The following is a 27,345-nucleotide window of genomic DNA, read 5'->3' on the forward strand; positions in this document are numbered from 1 at the left end:
TTTAAGAAGAAACAGCGGTATATGATGAAAAATAATTCCGGAACTGTCTTTATCTCTTACGTTATGTGAAGCTGGTTATCTGAGTTACGGTTACGTTGTATCCATGTGCTTCGATATGCTGTGTATGTATGTCTGCGACTTATGTGATGCATAGGTGTAAAGAAAACTTGACTTTTTCACAACTCCTAGATATGTGTTCCCCAAAGGATTCTCCCACACGTTATCACGGTTGCAACTAAAATTGAGCGTATTTTTGGCGACTGTATTTTTCTTTTTCGTTAAAACTTCGTGAAGTAGGAATGACCATTTTAGAATACTGTCTTTAAGAAACATACAGACATTTTAGTCACTGCGGAACTTGGTCCTGCAAAAAAAAGAAATTACCAATTTGAATGCACGTAAGGATAGTTTCAACCATCAAATTTGCAGTAATTAGTTACAATTTGATATTTCTTTTAATTACATCAATTATATCTAAACCATTAGGTCTCCTCCGGAGTGGATTTTCTCACACGTACACGTTCTGAAGTTGAAACTAAGACAGAAAACGGTGAAGTGCTTATGCTTTGATAATATATATTCTCGCGATGACAAAGCAATGTCATTTTTGCCAGTGAACTCGAGAAAAATAAACAAAACAGCCAAATAATATATAATTTTGTTCTTCTGTGTGAGGTATGTTTATTTTTTTATTTTATTTGTATCGTTTTGTGAAAACAATGTGTTCCTAGTTTAGCCACATAAGACGAGAAAAAAAAGAACTATAAAGAAGTCAAAATGCGATTTTTAATAATATTTTTTGTTTGCAGTCAAATACGGAATAAAAAGTCCAGGGATCGATTGACCGATATCAGCAAATACTTTACTTTTGTACAAGAACAACAAAAATGTATTATATACGCCCTGGGCGTTTGCTAAAATTTTATTCTTTAAAGGTTGTTCTTTGCTAGAATGACCTTTCACCATCATTTTGTTTTAATAACATTTAATGCCGTTTTTAAATCCATTGAGCAGCGCTTATTAGGTTTTGGGCGTATATTTTAGCACTGGCGTTTATTTAAGTTCTTATCTGAGAACAAACGATATAGTTGCTGTCAAGTCTACATATAGCGGACACTACGTTTGCATTGGCCAAGTTTTAATAAAACAACCCCATAAAGACCACATACTTTTTTTTATTTTTACTTATTTTGTTTAAAGATTTTCTTTTATAGAGAGTGTTGTATAGAAAGGTTTTCAGCGACGTCACAATAATCCCCTTACAACTGCGTATGGGTAAAGGCTATAAGCAGTGTATTTGTTATATTTTATTAACGACTGTACGGATATATAATGAACGCCGATATAAAGAAAGTGTATCTTATACAGCTAATGTCCACTCGATAAAGTCCTATGACAGTTTTAATATTGTTTTAAGAAAAGTTTGACCGCTGTATTCCATATCCGTTAAAAGCAGGTTCCGTGGTTCATATACCGCAAAATCTTGCACAAATCCATGATGTAACCATGGACGCTGTTAAAAAACAACTACATAACGCCCAGTAAACCTACCCTAACGTAATAAACGCCATTATTGCATAAAATCTCCATTGATTAACATCTTAAATTAGCAGGGACCTAAAAAATTGTCCGCCATAGTCGTGTACTCAATGCATTGCGTGTTTTCATTAAAAGTTTATGCAGGAAATGACATGAATAGCAAAAATATAGTATTTACATATGTGCTTAATCATTTTTTTTTACAAAAAAAACAAAACAACTACACTTTATATCAACTTCTTGTTTGCCATAAGTAATGACAATCAATAAAGGTATTATAAAATTTGTATGATTTCATATGCAACAAAGCTCTTTTTTAAGTAGCTTCTTTTTTGTATACTTTTGCATGTTATTTTATAACACAACTTTTCCAAAGCTTTACTTAAAGTTTGCTTAAAGCTTAAGTATTGCCCACCGCTGCAAATTTAATATTTATTGAGTATATTTTAACATGAAACGCAGTTGTTCTCATGCTACACCTAAGAATCCGTTTTTGACTTATAGCTAAGACGACATGGCAATAACCAACCCAACATACGATGACGCACTTGTTGACGATTTTGGAGAATATTCGCAACTTCTTGGACATCTCAGTGAATCGTTAAATGAACTCGAATTAGAAGACGAAGACAAAGAGTTAACTGCAAGCAGTTTACAACTATCCAAAACCACACACGACGGGAAAGTATTAACATGGCGAAAAGGACCTGCACCAGTGGACCAAAGAGATGGAATTGTGACAACTAAATTGGCCTCCCTCCAAGGTAATTTTGCTTGTGCTAAATAAATAACTCACTGTCACTTGTTCCAATTCATCAATAGAAATTACTAAGCAGGTGATCCTGTTCGAATACGTACAAAATTGATTAAAGATATCAAGATATGTAGCTAAAGGTTAGTTACAATTCCGTGTCACTAACTTATACTCGTTTTCAGGTCAAGATTTACCTCCCGGCATCTTTGCCGCACCATGACTACACCCTCCACACAAAAGATCCTGGGAACGAAAATGTCAACGTAAAACACAAATAGTTTTTTTTATCACTTCTTAGCACTTGCCAAGAAGTCAAAAATTTGTTTAAAATATTTATCTAATATTAAAATCGCTTTTAGAGTTTTAATGTATTCATCTCTCTTGTGAATAAAACGCTTTTTAAATGTCTTCAATAGTAAAATGGCACAAATTGCTTAAAAAAATAGAGGTTAAAATACTCACATGGTAAAAATTTACAAATTCCATAATTAACAGGACAAAACTAGTAGCAAGCAATTGAAATCTTACATCCTACCAACATATTCTGGCTTCCCAATTAACGATTCTGTTACATGTTTATAGGAGTTCATGAAATGGGTAGCGATCCCGCTGCATTACATGCTAGTGGAAACATGTCTTCGAACCAACAGAACAACAGGACGGCTTCAGTGGCACTGCTAAATTATTTTGCATTTCTTGGCACCACCAATGAAAAATCTAGGGCCGATTACGCCTATATGGAAAACTTGCTGCTTAGTGCAGGTATACATAGAAAAGAGCCAAATATTATTTCAGGTTACAATTTTTACATGAACCACATAGATTATAAAAAAATAATAATCGCAAATTTTTTCCCTGATATTTTTGATTGCCTTTTTTTTACTGCTTTTTTTTCCTTGTCATTTTTTTCTATTCGCATATTTTGTATGCGCGTTTAATCCTTAGCGTACAACAGCGCCCAATAGCGCTTACTCGTACAATACTGCACTTGTATTAACCCCACGCGAAATCCACTATCCAATTTTTTTATAAAATCATTTTCATTTCGCTACTTATTATTCAATTTTCCATTACATTATGACATTTTCAATGCTATTCAAAGTCATATTGTATAAAGCGACGAAAGACGTGAAGCTAGGATTTTTTGTCCCTAACTTTATTTCCTAAGGAAAATAACCACACCAAAATATCTCGAGAAAAATGCGCAATATTGTACTCTGTACCGTGCGATAACTATTACTTATGTCAAATAAACACGCCATATGTATCACTTATGCTTGGATAATTCTTCCTCTTTTTAGACATTAACCATACTGATGTATTCGGACAGTCCATCATGCATGAAGTTGCCAGAGAATGGCATACTGATTTGGCATACTTTTTAAAAGTTAAAGGAGCTGATATAGATAAGTCGGACAACTTCGGACGCACTCCACTCTTTGTTGCGGTTGCGTCGAATAACCTAGAAATGACCGAATGGTTAATCAAAAATGGCGGTAAGAGAGTTTCATGCTGGACCGTTTTATTTTTATCATTTTGTTGATTTGGATTTTTCTGGTTCTGTTCTGGTTATAATCCACTGAAAGTTTACTGTGCTAAAGATTTTGTTTGTTATTTAAAATTTTATCGCAACTACACTGGTAGGAATAGGTAGATACCTTTTCAGGCGAAAAAGTGTCGAAAAAAGTTTTCGTCGGACAAATATTCGACATCCAGAGGAAATTTCCTTGGTTTCCCGCTTTTAAAAATTCTTGTTTCTGTTCTTTCTGTCTCTATGTTTTTTTTTGAGTGATTTTTCTAAAGGTCTAAACATAATACGTCGGACAAAACTTTATGGAAAAACAATATTCATCAGACAAAATTTTTATTTACCTAAAAAAAAATTTCATGACATTTGTCCGACATTATTTTATTCTGTTTGCTTTTACTACCTTAATAATAGACCTAATTTTACAACAAAATCATAATTTTTTTACGAAGGCATGTTTTTAATTTCTTTAGCTAATATAAATCATCGAACTATGGAGGGACAAGAACAGACAGCACTGCACTTTGCTGCAAAATTTGATGCACTAGAAGTGTTCATGGCATTGATGAAACATGGCGCAGATCCATTTGTTTTGGATGCAAAACAAAGAACACCTTTCTTCTTAGCTGCAGAATACGGTTTGTACATGTTTCATAGCAAAGGTTAAACTAAAAAAACCTTTAAACTGAGACGTTTCTTGCTCAGAGCAGGAAGTCGTTCGGAAGTTCCTTGTCAATATGTTCAGTTTTGTAAAGGTTAATCAAAATGAAGTTCAGAATAACTCAGGAAGGCAAATGGTGGACCTTTTTGGATAACAAATTTTATTTGTTGCCCTAGGACTAAACCGAATGTGTACATATATGTTAAAGATAGGCTTGCCTACGTGTTCGTATAACGATTGCGGAATCTGCTGCATTGACTTTATTTTGGACAAACTTCCATATGATTCTTCTGTGATTGCATTGAATCAATATGTCGCCACTGACCAGGTGCTGGGGAAAGAAAAGTACTACATCAATTGTCTGGGAAAACGAAGATGGAGATTGTTAAACAGTGCAAAGAATGAGGACGAGTACAAGATACATCCGACCGATCCCCCTGTACCACTTGATGTAAGTTACATGCGTCTAATTCAACGGCAATAGATTCTACTTTGCCCTGTTTGAGATGAATTACAATTCGAATTGCATTATGAAGTACAACTTTTCTTTTGACTTTCATTCGTAATATTCTACTCATCCTTTTCAATTGGATAATGTTTCAGCACACCTGTTTTATATTTTTCTGAAAAAAAAAAAACGAAAAATATTCTTGAAACTTATATGGGTTATTTGATCAATCCCAAACTTAGTGAACAAACCACCATCCTCAAGCTTGTGGGTCGTAGGGCATTGTAATGAGTGTAGACGTTTGACCAAAATGTCACTTCTTCAGAATCTTAACACGTTTGCGTTTGTATTTTTAAAATTAGATAATAGTGGAAAACAAAGACCTTGAGCTGATAACCCATCCCGTCATATTGGAATTAATTGCGTTGAAGCGAGAGAAATATGGGTTCAAATACAACGTGGCTAACATAGCTATGTACCTTCTTTTCACGATTGTTTGGACGATAGCAATTTCACTTAGAGGTTTTGAACACAAAAAGACACCTGTTTTAGTCTTTACTGTTCTTGGACAACTGCTCACAATTCTGTTTATCATTAAGGTAGGATTTTGTGATACTAGAAATATAAACTACGTTGTCGAGGTAAGCTTTTACATTAATCAATTATTTGGTTCGGATTTAGTGAATCTTCGGTAGTGCAGGCGAGGCTTTTTTTCCTAATTTTACAAAAAATTAGATTTTTTTTTGTTCTGTCAATTATTCCTTTCTATTATTATTCTTCCTCTCTTGTGCACAGAGATCAGTTTCTAGATAGGGAAATCTTAAGTATTATTTAATAGTAGATTATGGTATTACTTTATATTAAAATTACCAAACTACATAACTATTTTTTACGCTTTGTCTTAGTTGTCAAAGGAGTACTCAGCAAACGTACAATATTTCAAGGCCAAGAAACAAAGCATTTTAGAAGGTGTGGAGGAGAACAAAAAGTATTGTCATCCACGCTGGGAGGTCGAAGGAAACATGCTGAAAGAAATTAGTGATAATGCAGAAATGTTGAGTGCCACGTTTTGGAGAGATGGTTGGAACTTCGTTGAAGGATTCTGTTTGCTTATGGCGAGCGTTCAAACGATTCTAACAGTAACTTTAGCAATAGTGAATCCATCACATGGTACTTATAAAATTAGATCATATTACTCTGCCATATTTGTTGTTGTCGTTTGGATACGGTTGAACCGATCTCTGAGGTTAGTTCAGTCAGTTGGACCATTCATCGCTATGTTGGGTGAATGTGTGATCGCTACTGCAAGATTTGCTTTCCTGTTCTTCGAGTTTTTTATTCCGTTCTCAGTTTCATTTTGGATTACATTTGGTGGCGTTCGGAAAGGTATGCAAAATATTTTTTTCCTATTATAGCTTTCAGTGATATTAACCTGAAATTGAGAAAATGTTAGGTTGTCTATCCTTGCAACGAAATATACCATAACGGTGGACAAATCAAGTTTCTGCAAGCTATTTCATTGAAATCTTTGGTTTTAGGAAGTGCTGGTGGCGAGTACGAAACATTCAATGATATGTTGTATCAATTATATCTTCTTACAATCGTAGGAGACTACGATTATGATACATTAAAAGCCGTTAATAAGATTCCTTCTCAAATTTTTGTTGGCTTGTACGTGATTCTAGTCAGCGTGATCAGTTTGAACCTGTTTATTGCGCTGCTGTCTGAAGCAGTTGCCAGGGTTAATCAAACTGCATTAGCTACAACTTTCTTGAAAGAAGCTGAAGAACTTGTCACTCTGGAAAGACTTTTTCCATACTTGAGAAAGGAGTTTGACGTATATGCTAACAAATATTATGCACCTGAAGTGAGTTGGAATTTTCTTTTTATTTCACAAGTTGTGTGGATTACAAGAAAAAAGCAACCCAGAAAGTAGCGTTACGCTGAAAATAGTGTTTTGGTAAAATTTTGCCAAGGCCAAGACCTTTTTTATTTGGAACTTCTCACCGTAAAAACTTGTAGTAAACACTGACACAAAAATAGCCCAGGTTTCTTTTTAGAATTATTGCCAATTTTTTGAAATGGTGAACTTCGTGTTAACTAAAAGATAAAAGCTGGACAACAGATCAGGTTTTTAGCTTTGAAAGAGGTTGAAAGACTTGCAACAAAAAGTAGATTTGTAGAAAAACATCTAAGAATTAGGATAATCGATCATGCATCTGTTTTTAAGCTTTTTGCTGGATAGGTGCGCTACACATATTTTAAAAAAATTAATTATCATATCCTATTGTTGTAATAAACTTGATAATATGTCATACTCATGTTGTGCATGGGTGGCATTTAATGCAAAAAGGTAACCCAGGTCCAACTATAAGAACTAAATTTGCAACTGATTGCATAGAAATATCAAAAAAAAACATTATTTTGTGTTTAGTTAAAAGATGTTTCTCGTATTTCAACAAGTGAGATGTATAATTCCAAGAAAATGATTTTTGACATGTCGAGATCTATGCAATTTTTAAAAGACGATCTTTGTACGATAATGGATACTCATGTTGAATTACAGAAAAACATGCAAGAAGAAGAAATGGCTGTAAGCGTATTCCTGTGAAGTTAGATGCAATACTGTCATCGTATTATTTTGCAAAAGCATATTTTTTGTTTTTAGATAAAAACCTTCCGTCAACTATACAGTAAAGAAAAAATTGAAGAAATCAATTCTCTTTTCGATAACGTGTTTGATTTTCAGACAACTAAATTAAACAAGATTCACAGAGTTACAAGAAACACATTCAACCGTTTCATGAAGAAACAATTTTTAGATAGTCTTTCGGATGAAAACAGTTCGTGAAAGCATTGAGGTCAAAACAGAGATGGTGGAAAATATTGCATTTACGAATATGAAAATCGAATGTAATTTATTTTTTGTAAATAAACTTGTATAAAAATAATTATAATTAAAATAGGAAAGATAAAATGAATATTGCTCCATATTCTTTGACGACCATTTCCACTGGCAAAAACTTTAAATGATATATTTTATGACAGTAATAATATATGCTTTTAGTTCTCGCAACGGACATAGCTCGTCTATAATGCATAAAAAGTAAGTAAGCCTAACATATCTAACAATGAGCAAGAAAGATATTTGATTACAGCTAAGATCCTCTATGTAGAACCCAAAGATACAAGATGATTCTTTCCTACACTAATTTGAAAGGCATTTATAACATAGGAATAAATATTAAAACTTTATCACCATGGTGCAATGACTGACTGTTGATATCAGGATTTCTCACGAGCTTGTGTCACTGCAAACTATGTTGGCCAACCTCGTCCCCAGGGTCTTGTGGCCCCTGAGCCGTTATTACGGAGTGGCCAACAATTTTCGCCGCTATCAACGTATCAACAAGGCAAAATGCCCTGGGAACGAGGTTGTTGTTGGCGAAACCTTGCAAAAATTAAATTTTTCCATAAAATGCTTATCGCTTTTTTTGATCTTGTCGGCGTTTTATTTAGACTTGTCATTCTTTAGGCTTTCCTAAGCTAATAGTATCTTACTTTTTATCATTTTGTGTTCCTCACTTGTACACGTAATTTGTACATCTCTGAATACTCTCCCAACATCATTGCATTTTCACTTGAACATTTTCTTTTTCCCCGGATAATAAGGTATCAGAAAAAACCGTAAATAGGCCGCCGAGGTCCTGAAGTTCTAGCGGGGGTCGGCAACATGCGATTTTTTTCACAGACCGCGGGAAAAGATGGTAGCCTCTGTTTAAAGGAGAAACCACGTTAGTGGTGAAGTTGGTTTTTGTTGATTCGTTTTTTTGTCGGTATTGTGGAGTTTTTGCAAAACATATCTGCCTGATTCTAACCTAGGATGGAAGTCCCAGATTAATTCAGGTACAACCAAGCTGAAAAAGGTTAATGGAATCATTGCAAAAATAAGACATTATGTGCCAATGGATGTTCTTCTGTCAGTTTATAATGCTCTTTTCCATTCGAATCTAAATTATTGCTCCAAAGTCTGGGGTCAGTCCATAAGTTTACATGTGAACCAAATCAATGTCCTTCAAATTTGTGCTTTATGTCATGAATTTTGCCAACCATAGAAAAAATGCAAATCAATATTATAAAGATTTAGGCATCCTTAAATTCACAGATAGTGTAAAACTGCAAAATGTATTATTTATTTGTAATTTATTTAACAACAATCTACCTGTTTCAACTGATTGGTACCTATTCAATAGACTTCTATCACTCTCATAATACTTGTAGCCTTGGCCTTGTAAATTCACGTGCTGTTCGTACTTGTGCGTTTGGTTTGACATCCATTAGGCATCAAAGTGTCCTCATGGTCTAGTTGTCAGAATGCCTTACCTGAAATAAGACTTTTAGATCTCCCCTTGCATAGACTTAAATCTCTAATAAAGCATACATTCTTGTCTAATTATGTTTTATTTATATACCTAAAATACTATTGTTCACAATCACTTTCACACCACTTGGGTTCTCGGGATTTGCAATTGCAATATTTTCACATTTTTTCGCTTGTCTGTCTTGTTTTGTAGTGTGAGTTGTGTGTTTTGTATTGTCCACGATGGCTGTCATACTAGACATAAATCTCTTTCGCCTGGCCCCTTCGTCGTTGGTAACCAGGTCTTACATAAGAAATCCAGCCATGCTGTTCTTAACTAATGTGGAGGTGAACGCCGACAGAGCACGGATGACGCAAGTCTGCAAAAGTGCACTTACAGGCGGAACAGACAATTTATCATGGATTTAATTGTAGATAATTTCTTCATTTGACGAAACAATTGGAAACCATAGCAGGTCCAAATTTAATGGATTATCTTCTTTATGCCGCTACTGTTATTCAAACAATTTTAAAAACGAAACCCACATGCAATATAATTTTTTTTTCTGTATAAATTTTATGTACCTGACGTGTACCTTGAAAAGAGATTTTATTTATTAGTTTTATTTAAACCATGCAGATAAAGATTTTTTTTAATTTGAAAACGAAGCATATTTTTTCCTATTTGGTTGTGATGACCTGAAAATAATAAACATTAAATACTATTTCGGACATGTAGAAAAGGAAGTTAAGATTGAGAGAGACGCTATACCAGTAGACGCCCGATCATCATGTTTGGGGTTCACGATTAAAAAACGTCCCCCACTTTTCTACTGCAAAATTAATGCGCAACAAAGATTAACTTTAATGTCCGTATTGCACGCGTTTTATAAAATGGCAAATGAACTGTTACATGATGGGTGGAAAATAATCACACCAAATATCTTTTCAGTTTCACTTAAAAAACCAATTAATTCTTGAGAAAAACGTTTACACTTATCTTAAAATGTTAATATTTATGCAAGCAATAGAATGCTCGGGTAACGACCATTTAAGCGAGCACTACGCAGGCGCGAGCAATTGCTCTCAACTCATGGCAAGGCCTGATTGTGTTATAGAGAATCAACAGAAATTGTGATTGTGTTATAGAGAGAGCATTGTAATAAAAATTAAAATATAATTATTATTATTATTATTATTATTATTATTCATCTTTATACAGGTTTATCTACGTCAGTATAATATATACAAGATATATGTAAATGTTACTGTTATCAAAGAGAGACCTGTGTAAAAAAAAAATAACAAAATATAAAATTTTCGAAGTAAGATTTAAACGGAGAGAAATAAAAATTCGCGGATATTGAAAAATTTTAGAGAATAAAAATTAAGAACCATATATGAGAAAATTAAAAATATTGTGAAAGACTTTGTGCGAAAAATTTTCAGGTATATCAAGAAACACGATGTAAGAAACGACGGATGACGTCATCACACAATCCATACATTTGGCAGTGAGAGGACGTGGAAATTGTATTGTTTGTGTCGATGGCGTCAACCGTTCCCTCCCACATCGTGGATGAACCAGAAAAGTTTAAAAATCATAATTGTTTATTAGTTTTTTAAATAAATTAAAATTAGTTTCTTTCCTAATACTAACAGGTAGGGAGTTAAAAATAACTGCTCCCTGATAATATGATAATTTCCTCCCAGCTTCAGATTTAATTGATGGGAGCCGAAGTGAACAGTTCTTTCCTCGAGTGTTTATCGAGTGGTTGATCATAACATATTTCCCATCAGTTTCGAGAAGTAACGATTTGAAGACGTCAATAACAATTTTTCTTTTCAGTTGTATTGTGAAAGTTGGCCATTTTTTACGATTTTTGACAATGAATTTTGCTTTCAGAAATAACGATTCGAATTTTAATCGCCATGTATCGCTCATGCCACCATAAACAGGGTAGCAGTAGAAAATTAGAGGTTGAATCATTGACGTGAATATCTTCTCAGCAACAATTGGTGAAATGTTATGTCTTACTTTCTTGAGCATTTTGAGCCTTGAACTAACCCGCCTGTACATTCGTTGAAGGTGAGAGCTCAAGTTTAGATGGCTATCCATGATTACACCAAGATATTCGTAGAACGCAGGCTGGTGGATTTCATTGTTATTGATTGTTATATTGATCTGGGTGTTACGTGATCGAGAAGTAAATGTTACAAATTCTGTTTTTCCTTTTTTTTGGGTTTAGGATAAGACAGTTATCTTGCATCCATCTGAACACTTTTTCAACATCTGAGTTTATACATTTTTCGATCTCAGTTAGCGATTTGTGTGAAAAATAAATCACTGTGTCATCAGCATACATTAATACGTTGCAGTAATTTAGCTGGATCGGAAGGTCGTTTATAAGAAGGACAAATAGCAGAGGTCCCAATATCAAACCTTGGGGTACACAATGGGTAACAAACTCCTTCTCAGAAAGTACTTCATCAACGTTAACGATTTGGCTTCGGTGAAACAAGTAGCTAGATATCCAATCAACCTCTTTACCAAGTATGCCATAGTAAGGAAGTTTGTAAAGTAAACAACTGTGGTTAACAGTGTCAAATGCTTTTCTCAGGTCCATAAACAGGGCACCTGTTACTTTGCCTTTGTCCATGTTTTCGCGGATGTTATTTGTAAGTTTGGTAACTGCATCACTAGTCGATCGTTTCCGGCGGAAGCCATACTGGTGTTTGCTCAGGAAGAAGTTTTCTTCCAGGTAGTCAGCTAGTTGGTTATAAACGACTCTTTCGATGGTCTTCGACAGGATGTTGAGCACATAGATCGGACGGTAATTATGAATATTACTGCGATCTCCATTTTTGAACACAGGGTTAATTTTTGCAGTTTTCTCTGATGTTGGAAAGGTGCCAGATAACAAGCTTGCATTTATTAAGAACGTAAGTGGTGCTGCAATTACGGGAGCAATATCCTTTACAATTCTTGCAGGTGATGTGTCCGGACCTGCCGCTTTCGAAGCATTTGTCGATTCTAAGATTTTTAATGTTTCTCGGACTGTTAATTCTTTAAACTTAAATGTTGCATTAGTTCGGTTTATATCCTTCAGGGGGTCCCGCTGTCAAACATTTTCCATGTGTAATTAATGATTTTACAGTTCATTAATTTGGATCCGACTTTCGTAAAAAACGAACAAAATGCATTTGATATACATTTGGGATTCGATACATTTTTCCCATTGATTTTGAAAAATTTACTTGGAGCACATGTACCCTTAGTAGGATAGCAGTTTTTGATTTGCTTCCAGAAGTCGCTAGGTTTGTCAGTGGATTGCTTAAATACATTTCTGATGTGGTTTGCTTTTGCAGCACGTATCTTTTTTGTTACAGTATTTCTGAGTTTCTTATAATTGTCCCAATGAGCATCAAGGCTAGTTTGTTTGAAGCGGCGTAGTTGATAATCTCTTGTGTGCATCAAATGACGTATTTCTCGTGTCAACCAGGGACTGGGCTTTCCCCGAACATTTTTCTCCTTCAGTGGTGAATGTTTGTTGATGGTAGATGTGACGTAATTTTTAAAATAAATCCCAGCCTTTGTTGAAATCGACAGCTAAACAGTTTTCCCAAGGTATGTTACGAATTTCGTTCTGTAAGTCTTCTTTGTTATATCAAGAGTAATCACACGCCGTTATTCTTTTTGGTTGATAGCGTTTACAGTTCATTTTTCTATTGATGCCAATTAAACCATGATCACTTATGGAATTTGTGTGCACCAATGTATCGGTAATTACTATTTTGTTTGTCGTATAGAACGTGTATGACTTTATTAACTGACTGAAACCGTGCAGTTTTACAAGATCTTTCAAGTTGGAATGGTCTCCGGGGACCTTATAATTGCAGTTAAAGTCCCCGCACATAATCGTTTCTTTGTTCTCTGCTGTAATCGCATCCAAAATATTGTTAAATTTTTCAACAAAGTCTCTGTCGAGGTAATTTGAGTTATCAGGGGGTTGGTAGCATGAAGAAATGAGCAACGGTTTCGATTTTTTGGGGAAGAATTAATAAAGCAGGAGTACAGTCAACACAGAAAAATCTCTCTTCATCACAAACAAATTTATCATTTAAACATTTCAAGTGAGATAAATTTTTACACGTATAACATTTCTCTGATGTTTGATTTCTTCTGATAGTTTTCCCACAACTATTACAGGAAACATTGTTGACTAATGCCAAAAACAACAGCAACAAAAAATTTAACACAGAAAACACGTCCGTACGGACAGCCGCCATTATGCATTTTTAACTGTGTGAAAAAGAGCTGAACAATAGATTGTCTGGTAAAAAAATTGAATTGGAAAGGTGAAGTAAGGTTATGTACATACGGAACGTGAGTTGATCTTAATATGTAAGTCAAACGTACATATGTGTACTATAATGTGTACTTTTTTGTTTTCAACTGATTTAATTTTTTTGAATTGAAGTTGATACAAAATATATTGAAATATATTACAAAAATCATTGCTAGTTACTTCTTATTAATCAAAATGTACAGTCGCCCTTATGTTTTTCTTTTTATGTTATTATACATATATATTATTATAGGACTAAAAATAAAAATGGCATCTACAAAAGTTCCAGAAGTACGGGATATTACACGAATTGAAAGAATTGGTACGTATTGCGCAACAAGCCACTTGCATATTAAAGAAAACATTGTTATGCTGGCTGTATTAAAAATAATGTGGAGTGCACTCTATTTTAGTGCACAAAAATAAATTTCAAGGGTTATAAATAAAATTTTAGCGTTCAAAATAGCCGCTCCTAATTCCCGTCTTTTTGAATTATTTTGTATCATCTACTTCTGTAATGACTGTTGCAACAAAATCACCATTAAAAAAAAAAAGATTAGTGGCGAGAGGACTACAGTGCTCCCAGGCCAAAACCTAGAACGAGGTTTCTTCTCTACAGTCAGCGACTTTTCGCAAACTGACTTTAAATTTCTAATTTATACCTTGAATTTTTCGAAATATGTATTTTATTGACCCTAGAGAAAACAACAACTAAGGTTAAAAATGCATTTCCAATCCCACCCCTTAGTAACTTATCTTAGTATTTTTTTTCAAAAATGCACATGGCAAGATAGCTCTTACAGATCTTGTATGTTTTTTTAAAAAAGGGTTCAATTTGGATTATGTTGGTATCTTGTTGTGTTTGCTCTACTTTCTATCCAAGAAGTTTAAATGTTTTGCACTGTCATTGTTGGTCCTTTTTTATTGTGTCTGTGTGCTTAAAAAGCTTTAAAGATTATTGCGAAAAAAGTTTAAAAAAATAGCCAACAAAGAAAACTTTCATATTGGTAAAAGAAATTTGTGAAGGCCTTGCTAATAACGTAGATGGAACAGGTTACCATATCATAAAAGGCATGGCTGCAGACCTTTACTTTTGCTCTTATCCAGCGTTCTTATTTATTAGTAGCTACCTAACAGTAACACACTAAGTTACCAGCATTTTTTTCAAAATATGATCTTAGGAGTAAAACTTATTGAGCCTATTAAGGTCTGTCCTTAAAACTCCTTCAACTTTTGAAAATTTGTCTTCTCAATGCAGGTGCTCATTCACACATTAGAGGACTTGGTTTAGACGATGCACTTGAAGCAAGACAGGTGGGATTATATGTTTTTAACTCCTATTATTTTAGAAATTCTGGATGTACTAATTTTCTACTTTAGTCTGTCGATAAGTAAGGTCACCTCAGACCAAATTGGGTAAGTTCCCTGGGCCTAGTTACCCCAATCTGTTTCATAACACATGGGCGTGACACCATCAAAACAACTTTATATAATAATAGAAGCACTGGCTGAACAAGTAGGGAAATTTCACCCTCTCTTGTGCACATGTATGCATTTAAATGTTGCATTTTCTTATGTTTATGATTTTTTTTTCTGTAAAGGTTTCACAAGGCATGGTTGGTCAGAAAAAGGCAAGACGTGCTGCTGGTATAATAACATATATGATCAAAGTATGACTTTGCTGTTTTTGTCAGTCTTGCATAATCCTTCGCAAGTATGGATATATATGTTTCACTATATAAGAGTCTTTGCAATTTTTATTATTTCTAGGAAGGTAAAATTGCTGGACGAGCTGTTTTAATTGCAGGCCAGCCAGGTACTGGAAAGACTGCTATTGCTATGGGTAAGATATCAATAATTTGATAATATCCAAATTCTTTTTATTATTTCATAGGAATAATACTAATTGAAACATATTTAATCTGCTACTTGCAAGATGAAAGTTCTGATAGTTTGTTTTTCTTTGCACAGTAAAAAAAATGGAACTTCATTACTCTTCAGAATGTTTTCCAGAGAGATAGTTACCCCTCAGGTGTTTTGGACTCTGCATTTTACCTTTCTCCAAAATGTTTGTGTAACTAAACCAAGTTCATATTTTTCTTTAATAAAGAAACTATATGTTACCGGAGACATATTTACTGAATTTTCCCAAAAAGCTACCTAATTGTAAAGAAAGTTATATTTCAGCCACCTTTATTTAAATTTTTAATGGCCTATAACCTATATTTTCAAGGGTATTGGTTGCACCGCCACTATCATGGCAAACTAAGTGCCACTTTAAATCTGGATTTGCGAGGATTCTCAGATCTCAGCCAATTCACAGCCGTTTTTGAATATATTTTTACGTTGATCCAATTTTTTTGTTTACGATTTTGCTGATTTATTGAGCCTAACAACTTTTAACTGACGGTAAAGAAAATTCTTTAACACACCATTGCCAATCAATGCCTTAGTTTTTCTAATGTACAATATTATTATATACATGTCATTTTTTTTTATAAAAATTTGTAATTTAAACCACCAGTCAAGGAGAACCGATAATAGCCTGTTATAGGATAGTTTTAGTTAATACTGCATAATTATATCATGCATTATACTTAGCTGTTCATATAAAAAGCATCTTTTTTATAGATTCTCATTGTTTAATTTTACAGCGCGTATCTAATTACATTATAAACAGTTTATTAGGTAGTACGGTGCGGGACCATGTGGTGCCAGCAAAGCGGATATACTGCTAGTTAGCTGGTATCAGTTTGAACAATTAATATCTTTCTTACATAGCTGTTCCTTGTTTTTGTTTTGTTTCTTATTGAAGCAGACTATGCCTTAAATTATGTAGATGACTATAAGGAGATTGATATGAAAGAAAAGTGTGGAAACTTAGTAAAAAGATTTCTACCTTTGAATTAGCCACACAAGAATTTAATTATGCATCTCTTGTTATTATACTGAGGCTAATTTTTGTTTCTCTAACGTTTGTATAGACGTAATCATGATGTCCTAACCTCCCACGATTATTTTATACATGTGTATTTATGTTCAAATAGGTATCGCTCAATCTCTTGGTGCTGATACTCCATTCACCGCAATGGCTGGAAGTGAAATATTTTCACTAGAGATGGGAAAAACAGAGGCGTTAACGCAAGCCTTCCGAAAGTCTATTGGAATTAGAATTAAGTGAGCTCTTATATATTTTTCGTGTCTTACGCGAATATGCTACCAAATATTATCATGTCAAGTTTTCGATTTTTAAAACGACATAAACTTGCTATTTGATCTAGAGAGGAAACTGAAATCATTGAAGGTGAAGTTGTTGAAGTGCAAATCGACAGACCTGCAACTGCTTCAGTATGTACATATCACGGCTTATGTTTTTCAATGTTGCATGATGTGTAAAAAAAATCGTTCTATAGCATTTGTATGCGATTAAGATTTGTAGTGCATCTGTTGTTGTATATCGAAATTAAAAAATGTATTCCTAGGGAGCAAAGGTGGGGAAGTTGACATTAAAAACAACTGAAATGGAAACCATATATGACTTGGGTACAAAAATGATCGATTCTGTTACCAAAGAGAAAGTCCAGGCTGGGTGCGTATTATAGAAAACACTTTATTTCAAGCATTATGTTACACACATGCGCAATTTACATAGTAACTTTGTGTATCCCAAAACAGTTTAAAAATATTCTTATTGATAGACAAAAGTGCGATTTAGTGTATATTCATAACATAGCCATTGATAAGCTGCAACTAATTGCAATACTCAGAAAATGCCAGTGTGTTTTATAACTGCAACATTGAATTGAGTAATATTCTTTCAGGGACGTTATCACTATCGACAAAGCCACTGGCAAAATATCGAAACTGGGAAGATCATTTACTCGTGCAAGAGATTATGATGCAATGGGACCTCAGGTTTGCATTTATGTGATAGGAGCTGAAGAATAAAGAGTTTTCCCTCGATATCCTATTATATAAAACTGGATTATCTTTTATCGTAGACGAAGTTTGTACAATGCCCGGAGGGAGAACTGCAAAAACGCAAAGAAGTCGTTCACACTGTGACCCTCCATGAGATTGACGTCATCAACAGCCGCACACAAGGATTTTTAGCACTGTTTTCAGGTAGAATTTTTTATCCTTCCAACTTTTTTTGTTGACGTTTACCTTTGATCGTTGTTACGGAAGTTACATCTACGTTTTGTTTTTGTAGGCGATACAGGAGAGATTAAATCCGAAGTGCGAGAGCAAATCAATAAAAAGGTATCTGAATGGAGAGAAGAAGGGAAAGCTGAGATCGTTCCCGGCGTAAGTACTTACAATATCAGTCTTTCTGGTTCACGCCACTTGGGAAATAATACCCTGAGATACCCATGTTGTTTGCATTGCTAGGTGTGGTTAAGCGAACAACAATAAATAAACAAACAAACAAATCTGCCATTGTAGGTTTTATTTCTCGACGAAGTGCACATGTTGGACATCGAATGCTTTTCATTCTTAAACCGTGCATTAGAAGACGACATGGCACCTGTATTAATAATGGCGACCAACAGAGGAATCACAAAGTAAGTAGTAGGCGTTATAGACACTTTTTTTTACGCCGCTTAATTTAAGCATTGTGTGTTTAGCTTCGCTCTTCATTATTGCAAATTTGTGAAAAGGGTTACTTAAATGGCGGCGTTAATAAAACTAACAATTTATCCTTCGATGATTTATCAACTGTTTTTCCTGTTTAGAATTCGTGGCACGAACTATAAGAGTCCACATGGCATGCCGATCGACCTGTTGGATCGTTTGCTGATTATTTCCACTTCACCGTACGAAGAGAAAGATTTGGAACAGATTCTACGAATAAGGTAAACTAGCTTGTCTATTATACTATCAATTTCTCCTTATTTGTGAGTAAATATGAACTATACCGTACACGAGATGCATGTAAGGAAATACAGCGTCAAAGCTACTAACTGACACCAATGCGTCTTCAAGTTGTTCTCAACAAAAAGTAACATTTAAAGCTAATTAATTTTGCAGGTATCTTTTTAATTGTTTCAGAAAAAGAAAGATTACACATTTCTCTCCTTAATTCACTTCAGCGCTTTAAAATAAATAAGTTAAACACGTCCATCGTAGCTGTATATGTAGCAGGGTTTGTTATTGTTATTGCTTTTTTTTTCTTTTTTCAGATGTGAAGAAGAAGACGTGGAGATGGGCGATGATGCATTAGCAGTGTTGACGAAGATAGCTCAAGAGACGAGTCTACGCTACGCTATACACCTTATCACCTCTTCAAGTTTATGTTGTCGAAAAAGAAAGGTACTTACATTTGTTTGCAGTATTGTTTAATGAAACTCTGTACTGGAACAGTAAAACTAAATTTTTATTATATGGTACACATCACAAGAATATGCTTTATGTGCATATCTGTTGAAGATTAGTAGCGTAAAAATTCTAACCAGAGTTTTCTTTATTTCTTTTTCTCTATTGTTCTAAACATAGACCTATTGTTTTTAACTTGAAATTCCAGTCTGATTTTCTTATAAAGCATATTCTTACAAAAGAAGAAAACGTATTCGTTCAAGAAAAAATAGCACCCCTAGATTGCCGGAAAACTTGTTAAAATGTAACGAAATTATTTTGATTTGATTTGAACTTTTTAAATAATTAAAAAAACCGGCTATAAATTGTTTGAGAACTCGCATCTCAAGGAGTATTGTTTTTCTGTATGTCGTTTGTTCTAAGCATTCCAACCTTATCTTTCCTCTAATGGGTTTTAAAGGGGAAAAAACAATATTCTAAAAAATTCAAAGATTTAGTATGTATGACATCATTATTGATAATATAATTAAATTAGTCGGTGGCCCGTGGAAGAATCCACCGTTCGCCCGTCCTTTTTATAGCGCATTGCTTGCGTCTCGCTACTTGTGGTACCATTTTGTGTGACAGCCAAACGAATTTCGGCACTGATTTCACGCTAGCTATAACTACTCACATTAATTTCTTTTTAGGGTACCGAAGTTGAAGTGGAAGATATTAAAAAGGTATACTCCCTTTTCTTCGATCAGGGCAGGTCGTCGCAGTTCTTAAAGGAGTATCAGCAATCATTCATGTTCGATGAGAATGCAGATGGAAGCATGGATACGTCATAAGAATTGGGATACCGGCTAGCATATTGTAACTGACCCGCATGTAATTTTGAGTAGTGCGCAATGTTTTGGTAAGTGTTGTAAGGGTGTATTGTCGAACTGTCTCACGGAATAAACAAAAGGACTGTGATCAATTTTTATACTAAGATGTTCAAGTATATTTTTATCGCCGAGTTGTATATTGTTTAGAGATTTTTGATGTTGATACACTTCAGTTTATTTTTTTGTTGTTTATGTTTTTCCTACAATGATTTACATTTTCTCGCGTCTTTTGGCCGTTCATGTGTATTTTAGTCGCATGCTTTAGATAGCGAAACCTAATTCTAATGTCAATGCATCAGGTGTATTGTGCGATGTTAAAAAAGTTACACACCTGATTAAAGGTATAAATTGATTAATAAAATGTCGTCTTTATTCGCGAAAATGGCGAAATTTAATTCTCGTGAAATATCAGGACTTGTCAAATTCGCGAAAATGTAATTTCATTATCAAGAAACTTGTGAAAATTAGTTCTCGCGAAAACTAATTCTCTTAAGGTTACAATTACAGTTTCATACAAATAAAATCCTACCTCGGCAACACGTGGCGATCAACTGTTATTTGTAACTTGCTTAAAATCCACTATATTATAAGCACTACTTTAACGCGAAGCAAAAATTTTTGAAATCTCGCGAAAATTTATGTTTTTTAACCTTGCTTAAGAAAGAACAGCTTTACTGCAAAACCCAAAAGTTTCCTCTGCAGATACTTTCTTCCCTTAAAGTAGTACTTTTTATTTTTTTATTCACCATGGTCATCACACGTTTTTGGGCCTGCACATTTTGTTACGTCTTGTGCATGTAGTTCATCATGTCATATTGATGAAAAACTACTTTGCTCATCCCTTACACACTGCCTGGCAGTGAGCGGGATTCCATCCGCGGTCCGATTTATGTTAAAAATTCACCTATGAGCAAGAACCTCCACACGCCTTGTTATATGAAATATAAGATGAACTATAATGAGGTACAGTGAACAATTCTAAAGAAAACTCTCGCAGATACACACGTAAAGTTTTTGGGTAAAAGTTTTACTGGTGCAAATACACTAGTGTACATTTTCTAAATACGTCCCTGACACATTACACCTTTATTACTTGTAATACTTAGCTACCTACATTATATCATACATATACTATTCATGGTTATATATTATGGGTAAAAGTGGAACACTGTCATCTTCATCTTTCGGACAAAGGCATTTCATGCCCTTCGATACATTTTCACCTCGGCATAAATTGTTACAAATTATTTCGCGCATCAAAAATTCGACATGTATTTACGTCCTTGTGGTAACGAGAGTACAGTTAACAACATGACGAAATGTGTTTTAGGCTGCAAAAGATTGTCCTTCCCATCTACAATTCTTATGATCCATATATATTTTTCTAATCAAATACTTTTCGCAAAGACTCTTTCTACTTTTAAAATACGGTAAAGTACGAGCTTTACATCGAGATGCAGAATTTTGTTTCAAAATCTATATATTGTGAAATGTTGGTATTATATAGCAACCTCGTCTCCAGAGTCTTGTGGCCTCTGAGCCGTCATTACCCACAAGTCAAAATGCCCTGGGAACGAGGTTTATTATATAGCGCTGTCATGTTAAACCAAGTAACTTAGTCTGCTTTCCATTCCTTTGTTATCATATGTAAACAATTTCTTCTCTCGTGAGGGAATGAAGTCGACGGAATATTCGACGGCGCGACCCTTTGAACATTGTATTCCATCACATGCTCTGACTACTTTACCATAAACTTATTGAACACATAAAGGAAAAGAATGCTTAGTAGAATTATTCCGATTATTTTTATTCTGTTGTCATGACGTTCGTAGGTGGTTTTTATAAACGCGCAAACTTTTTCTTTTGTGTCTAATTCGTTATCACTCTCCTCCTCATTTTCATAAAAAGCCGGACCAACTTGATCTGTGTTAAAATGTTCTACGATGGAGCCCTAAAAACATAATGGCAACAAATATAACAAGTAATGTAACTCTACTTGATTCTATGTATTATTCTTTCATATTTTCTAAAAATGTTTGGTTAGCGAAAAATTTTATTTTGACCGATTTGCAAAGGTTAATTTGCAAAAGTGTATGCCTATTAACCTGCGCTTTTCTTTCTTTCAGGTGCTAAAGAAACGTACTTAAAGAAAAACTTGTGTTAAATATACCGCAGTAAAAAGAACAGGAAGTTTAGTTAACACTAATCGGTGGCCCGTGGAGAGATCCAAGGATTCGCCCGTCCTTTATTAGCCGCGTTTTGTGTGTCTCGCTACTGCGGTTACCATTTTATGTGCTAGACAGACTTATACGGGTATTACAGTATAGACTAGCTGTTTGCCGTGAAAAAATCCACACGGTCTTCCGTCTTTCATTTACACGCTATATCGTGTGCCTGTTGCGTAAAACTTTTCTTGCGGACAGACAGACAAAAAACGACTATTATTATACAGATAGTCGTTAACCCGTTGAAAAATCCACGGGGTCGCCCGTCCTTTATATATCGCATTCCGTGTTTCTGTAACAGACAGAAAAACAGACAGACGACGGCTTTTTTTCAATAGACTAGTCGGTTACCCGTGGAAAAATCTACAGGATCGCCTGTCCTTTATATATCGAATATTTCGTGTTTCCGTAGCACAACGTTTTTCTCGCGTATAAACAGACAGACGGAGATTATCTGCAAAAAATCTTAAAATTAAAAAAAAACGTTCACTGCAATAACTGCGATAGAAGAAAAAATAGAAATTTTGTGTTAAACTTGTGCGCGGAGAGTAAAAACTACGTATTTGTATTTAATAAAAACCTCATACCCAGCCTCCACTTTCTTGTATCCACGTGGCAAGTTTTTTCATGACAAACACACCAAGCCAATACACTATTCTTCCTGGCATTTCGTTTTTCCCGTGTGTTATGCAGTCCAGGGCCATACCACCTGTGAATGCATACAATGCAATGATTTTAGCCCACGTAATCCCTTCGGAAAATAAGTTTGTCGCAAATTTGTTAAACGAATCCCAAACAACTATTTCGCTATCGTAAGTAAGTTTTAAATGGCTGGATATTTTTGTATATAACTTCGGATACTTCATTTCTAATATTTGTCCAATATTCTGAAGCACATTCGAATACTCTTCCGGTTGGGTACTACTGTGATTTTCATATTCTTTTATTCCAGATCGAGCCAGTCTTGCCTCGATGTACTCCTCACATAGTCGTTGTGCGGTGATCGTTATATCTTCTACCGAGTTTGGTACAATAAGTTTTTTCGAGATTTTTCGCCCAAGTAACATTATTGATGGTTCTTCGGTCGATTTTTTGCTGACTGCTTTACGCTCTATAAGCTGAGACAGACCATTTTTAGATTTCCACAAGCCCAAGACCTTCTGTAGCTTCACCACGCTTTCTTTTTTAATTAGCGCAGGTTTTTCTGACATGCTTAAGATTTTGGTTCAATATTTAACTAGCAGTGTACTTGTGCTTCTTCATAGACAAACAGAACTTTTTAATTAATTTAAATTCACGACAGAAAACTTTAACTGCTGTTATATACTTTACAAAAAATAATGAGTTTTGAAATGTTCCGACACGATTTGAAATTATGAAATATAGTTGGAATATTTTTTATTTTATAATCTAAAAATGGTTCTCCTGCAAAGAGAATTTATAGTACTGTTTTTACAGAACTTAAACAGAAGTGTGAGTATTCTTGTCGTTCAGTACCGACGAAGGAGAGTTAGGCAGGTGTGTCTTCCTTTTGAGGCGGAGGCAAAAATGAAAGTTGTTAGCCACAAAATAACACCTATATTTTAACTCTAAAAAGAACTAATAAAAGAAATCCTAGATGAAGTATTTAAAAATGTGTGAAATAATAATTTTTTTTATCGCCTTGTTATAAATTTTAAGAGATGCTAACAAGTTAAACAAACTTTTTTCTACTGAAAAACGTAGCTTAGAGGTATGGTGACTAGGGTGAATTTTCTGCAGGTGTTTTGTGAACAGCTCAACCTTTTTATTTTTTTATTGCATAAAATTTGTTGTTAATGTAATAATTAAGTTAAAAAGTCACTTTTACTCTTTGTAAAGAGAGGAGGTGGCAATTTTCTCGAAAATCATAGTTTGGGTGGATGTAAATTAGAGTGAGTGGGTTTTCATTTAGATCTAGGGAGTGCCAGTTATACAATCTCGTCCCCAGGACTTTTTAAGTTTTTTTTACTTTGGGACGGAATGTAAACGTCCCGATGTAAAAAAACAATTAAAAAGCCCTGGAGACGAGATTGCCAACAATAGTCATGGGAAGGGGAAATAGTTTTGATTTTTCTATTTAAATTGTGTTATCAGATTTTTTTTTCGAAAAATGCATATGTCATTTTCTTTCATTTTTTCTGAATAATCAGGGGAAGGGATATAATTAAAGGGTGGATTTTTCAAATATTTTGGTAATTTGAGAATAAAGAATATTTAAAGTGATTTATAACCATTAAGCGTATGTGTTGTAATTTACAACGTTACTCGAATAATACATTTTTGATTTTTGACGCTTAGGACAAGAGAATGGAATTAAATTTAAACGTCGGGATGACGCTTAACTTCCCAATTTCTGAGTCTTCCTGATAATAATTCCCTGTTTTACTTCGCCAGAACTAAAGTGAATTCATTTAGTTGAACTGTTTGAATTGTACTTTCGGAGTGAAGCTTGGACCTGAATTTTGGTCTTAATAGTGAAATTGGAATGCCACTACAGGTGTAAAAAATAGACATAAATAAAATTGACGTCAAATGAATGCTGCTGCGCATGTTCAGTAATTATACGGTCGATGTAAAAATGACAACGGCCCGAAATTTAATTCACTTAGGGTAAAGCTTTTACATCACTTCAGGCAAGGAGGTTTATTCACACCTGCGTAATAACGCCCTTCGCCTTCATTACGACTTTGCCCATCTTTGTGTTTTTTTAACTACAAGTTAGTTTTATCTTCAATATATGGTTTCAGAAAAAACTGCTTTTTTTTATTCATATTTTGAGATTTATACACCAATATTCGTATTCAAATTTTAGCTATATTACTTAATGATCAGGAAGTTTCGTGGGCAGAAAGATTTGTGATTTTTGACTCTACTTGTGAAAGTTTTAGAACATTCCAAATCAAAAAATCGCGAAAGTTTTTCTGGCGAAATTACAGATATTTCTCGACTCGCATAAGTTATTTTGTACTAATTTTTATTTATCTTGGTCGGAAAAGGACCCCGATTGCTAATCTTTCGCACCCTAAAACCATAAAACGTGATAAATTTTATAAATGCGAATGTCTGAATCACGATGAAAATAGCGACGAGTGGAAAGAAGTTACTGAAAGTGATAATTGACTTGTTGGAGGAAATCCAAAAATCTATAAATTATAAAGTTTCTTTTCCCACTTAAATCGCAAAAGTTATTTATGCGAGAAAAATTAGCAACACTGCTGCGCTCAGTGTTAAAGTAAATGGCTATCTACCTTTTTTGTCCACAAATTTGTTATCTTCTTCTTTTAAATAGACTGCTTTTCTTCTTCCCTAAACAATATCTAGTTCTTCACAAACAACTTTTTAACAATAAAGCTCCTTAAAAAAAACTGTCCATGGTGAAAAAAAGTATTACTGAGCATACACTAAAGAAAAGTGTTAAACTAACAGCTTCAAGCGCAAACAACGCAAATGAAACCATGGATACAAATTTGAGTGTCACCTAAAGCCATACACGACCATCTGGTAAATTTTTAATCAACAAACTAGAAACAACGTGAAAGCAAAGGGAAAAAAGAAGGAGGAGATATAAAAGAGGAAATACCTCCATGGTATGATGCAGGCGATATGACGGGCAAGTGTAACCATTCTTTTGATAAATTTACAATGTGGTTTTTAGATTGCAATATGGATAATCATATCGTTTTCTAGCCTACTGCGGCCGTAACAGAAACATTGAGATTGTCTGGGATTTTTTTATTTTTCATATAATACACCCTCATTAGAAAATTAGAAAAAACAAGTTATGAATACTTTAGATTTGAAGCGTAATAAAAAAGAATGCCATCTCTAAGGAGAATTAAAAACTCAAATACTTGTGTCTGCTTGGCGTAAGATTTGATTTTGCCAATGATTTAAATTCAAGGGTTGACTGGCTTTTGTAAATCTTGTTATAGACAGCAAGTCAAGAAAAAGAAAAGAAACTCTTATCTATAGTTGACGCAGTTCGTTATGGTGGAACAAACAAGTTTTAAAAGAATACGATAACAAATTGAATTTGTATGTATTTTTAATTGTAAAAAATACATTCCACGTTTTGTGCTCTTTAAAAACTATATTTCCAAACATTGCCGTGTTATTGCCGACGTCAGAAAAATTCCAAATGATGGATCATTCAATTGTTCTTCTGTCTGAATGGTTTTTTCCACGAATTTATCGACTAGTACAATATACTAATATTCTAACTGTGTCTGTGACAGGTAAATGACGGAGATGTTTATTTTTCTTGCCAGTTTTCTAAGTCATTTATCGCAATTGACGCAGATTGGTGCCATACTAAAGGCTGCCTAATTTCCCCCTCATCATGAATAATACGCCAGCACACGTGCGCGTAATTGCAGGGGCGTGTGTCAACGTTCAAATGATAATATTTATCAATTACATTTTACCAAGACTCAAAATCAGTTCAATCAAGTTCTCCCATCTATTATTTTATCGTAAAAAGTACGAAAACACGGCAATTAGGAAGGTAAGCAAGTTCTGATATAACTCAAACCATTTGATATTATGAAAAACCAAGGAAAATTCAACTTTAGAGTATGTTTTCACTTAATTAACGCGTGTTAGCAGCGTTGTTTTGTGCCACGGCAAATATAGAAAAGAGTCCTGACAGGTAGATAGATAGATAGATGTGCATATTTTACATGACTAGCCTCACAAATATCGAGGGATATACCCTGTCTATTATTTCCAGGAGGGGCCATGGCTTAGATGGAGAGTCCTAGAGTATTTAATGCTCATTTTGAGCTACGCAGACCCAATTAGGGCCCGCGCTCTACTAGACAACTCCCGGCAACATCCAACGGCCCACACAGTGTGCCATCTCCCCAATTTCCCTCACATGGCTTGGGTTAACCCGGGGCTATGGTAACATTCACTCGCCCATGTTGAATCGCCGTCCTCGATATCTGAGATATCGAGGCGTCAGGAAAGATATGACCTTCTTTTCTATGTTTTTTAAAAGTGTCAGAAAAAAATGTGAGTCTATGAGAAAGAAGAACAGAGTTTATCCAGCTGAACTATGGTAAATACATTCGTAATTTTTTATATTGTCTGTTTACCGCTGCCTGTTTATGCTACTCATTCCGCTACGCTATTTAAAACTTTTGTTTTTATTCTTTGTTTTTTTATGGTTTATCGAAAGCATTTTTTTAAAATAATACAAACGTCATGGATAATTAACTATTATGAATGCGTGCACAGACAAAGTTACGCATAATTAATATTGCGTTGTCTATTT

At 34.4% G+C, this 27,345-nt stretch overlaps 3 protein-coding genes across 3 annotated transcripts; 2 read left to right on the forward strand and 1 right to left on the reverse strand.

Annotated features, from left to right (window-relative positions):
• Window positions 1-566: 566 nt before the first annotated feature.
• Window positions 567-7,921, forward strand: LOC130612498 (transient receptor potential channel pyrexia-like). Its single transcript, XM_057433821.1, has 11 exons — window positions 567-675; window positions 2,044-2,303; window positions 2,876-3,055; window positions 3,595-3,789; window positions 4,295-4,459; window positions 4,659-4,933; window positions 5,293-5,529; window positions 5,836-6,316; window positions 6,469-6,797; window positions 7,365-7,523; window positions 7,599-7,921. The coding sequence occupies exons 2-11, from the start codon at window positions 2,054-2,056 to the stop codon at window positions 7,779-7,781; spliced, it is 2,454 nt and encodes an 817-aa protein (XP_057289804.1). The 5' UTR covers window positions 567-675; window positions 2,044-2,053; the 3' UTR covers window positions 7,782-7,921.
• Window positions 7,922-13,891: 5,970 nt separating this feature from the next.
• Window positions 13,892-20,001, forward strand: LOC130612159 (ruvB-like 2; the record flags this gene model as incomplete). Its single annotated transcript, XM_057433457.1, has 14 exons — window positions 13,892-13,961; window positions 14,898-14,953; window positions 15,241-15,309; window positions 15,410-15,482; window positions 16,687-16,816; window positions 16,921-16,987; window positions 17,122-17,228; window positions 17,461-17,554; window positions 17,641-17,764; window positions 17,853-17,947; window positions 18,086-18,204; window positions 18,376-18,495; window positions 18,823-18,952; window positions 19,645-20,001. Coding segments are annotated over 14 exons (1,395 nt in total), but the record flags the coding sequence as incomplete, so codon positions are not given.
• An 821-nt stretch (window positions 20,002-20,822) lies between these two features.
• On the reverse strand, window positions 20,823-23,419 carry LOC130612158 (bcl-2-related ovarian killer protein-like). The gene is made up of 2 exons (XM_057433456.1): window positions 22,637-23,419; window positions 20,823-21,775 (listed from the first exon to the last, which is right to left on the reverse strand). Exons 1-2 carry the CDS (start codon window positions 23,258-23,260, stop codon window positions 21,563-21,565), a joined length of 837 nt encoding a protein of 278 aa, XP_057289439.1. The 5' UTR covers window positions 23,261-23,419; the 3' UTR covers window positions 20,823-21,562.
• Window positions 23,420-27,345: the final 3,926 nt, after the last annotated feature.

The sequence above is a fragment of the Hydractinia symbiolongicarpus genome, chromosome 10 (genome assembly GCF_029227915.1).
Source record: "Hydractinia symbiolongicarpus strain clone_291-10 chromosome 10, HSymV2.1, whole genome shotgun sequence".
In the NCBI taxonomy this organism is placed as follows: domain Eukaryota; kingdom Metazoa; phylum Cnidaria; class Hydrozoa; order Anthoathecata; family Hydractiniidae; genus Hydractinia; species Hydractinia symbiolongicarpus.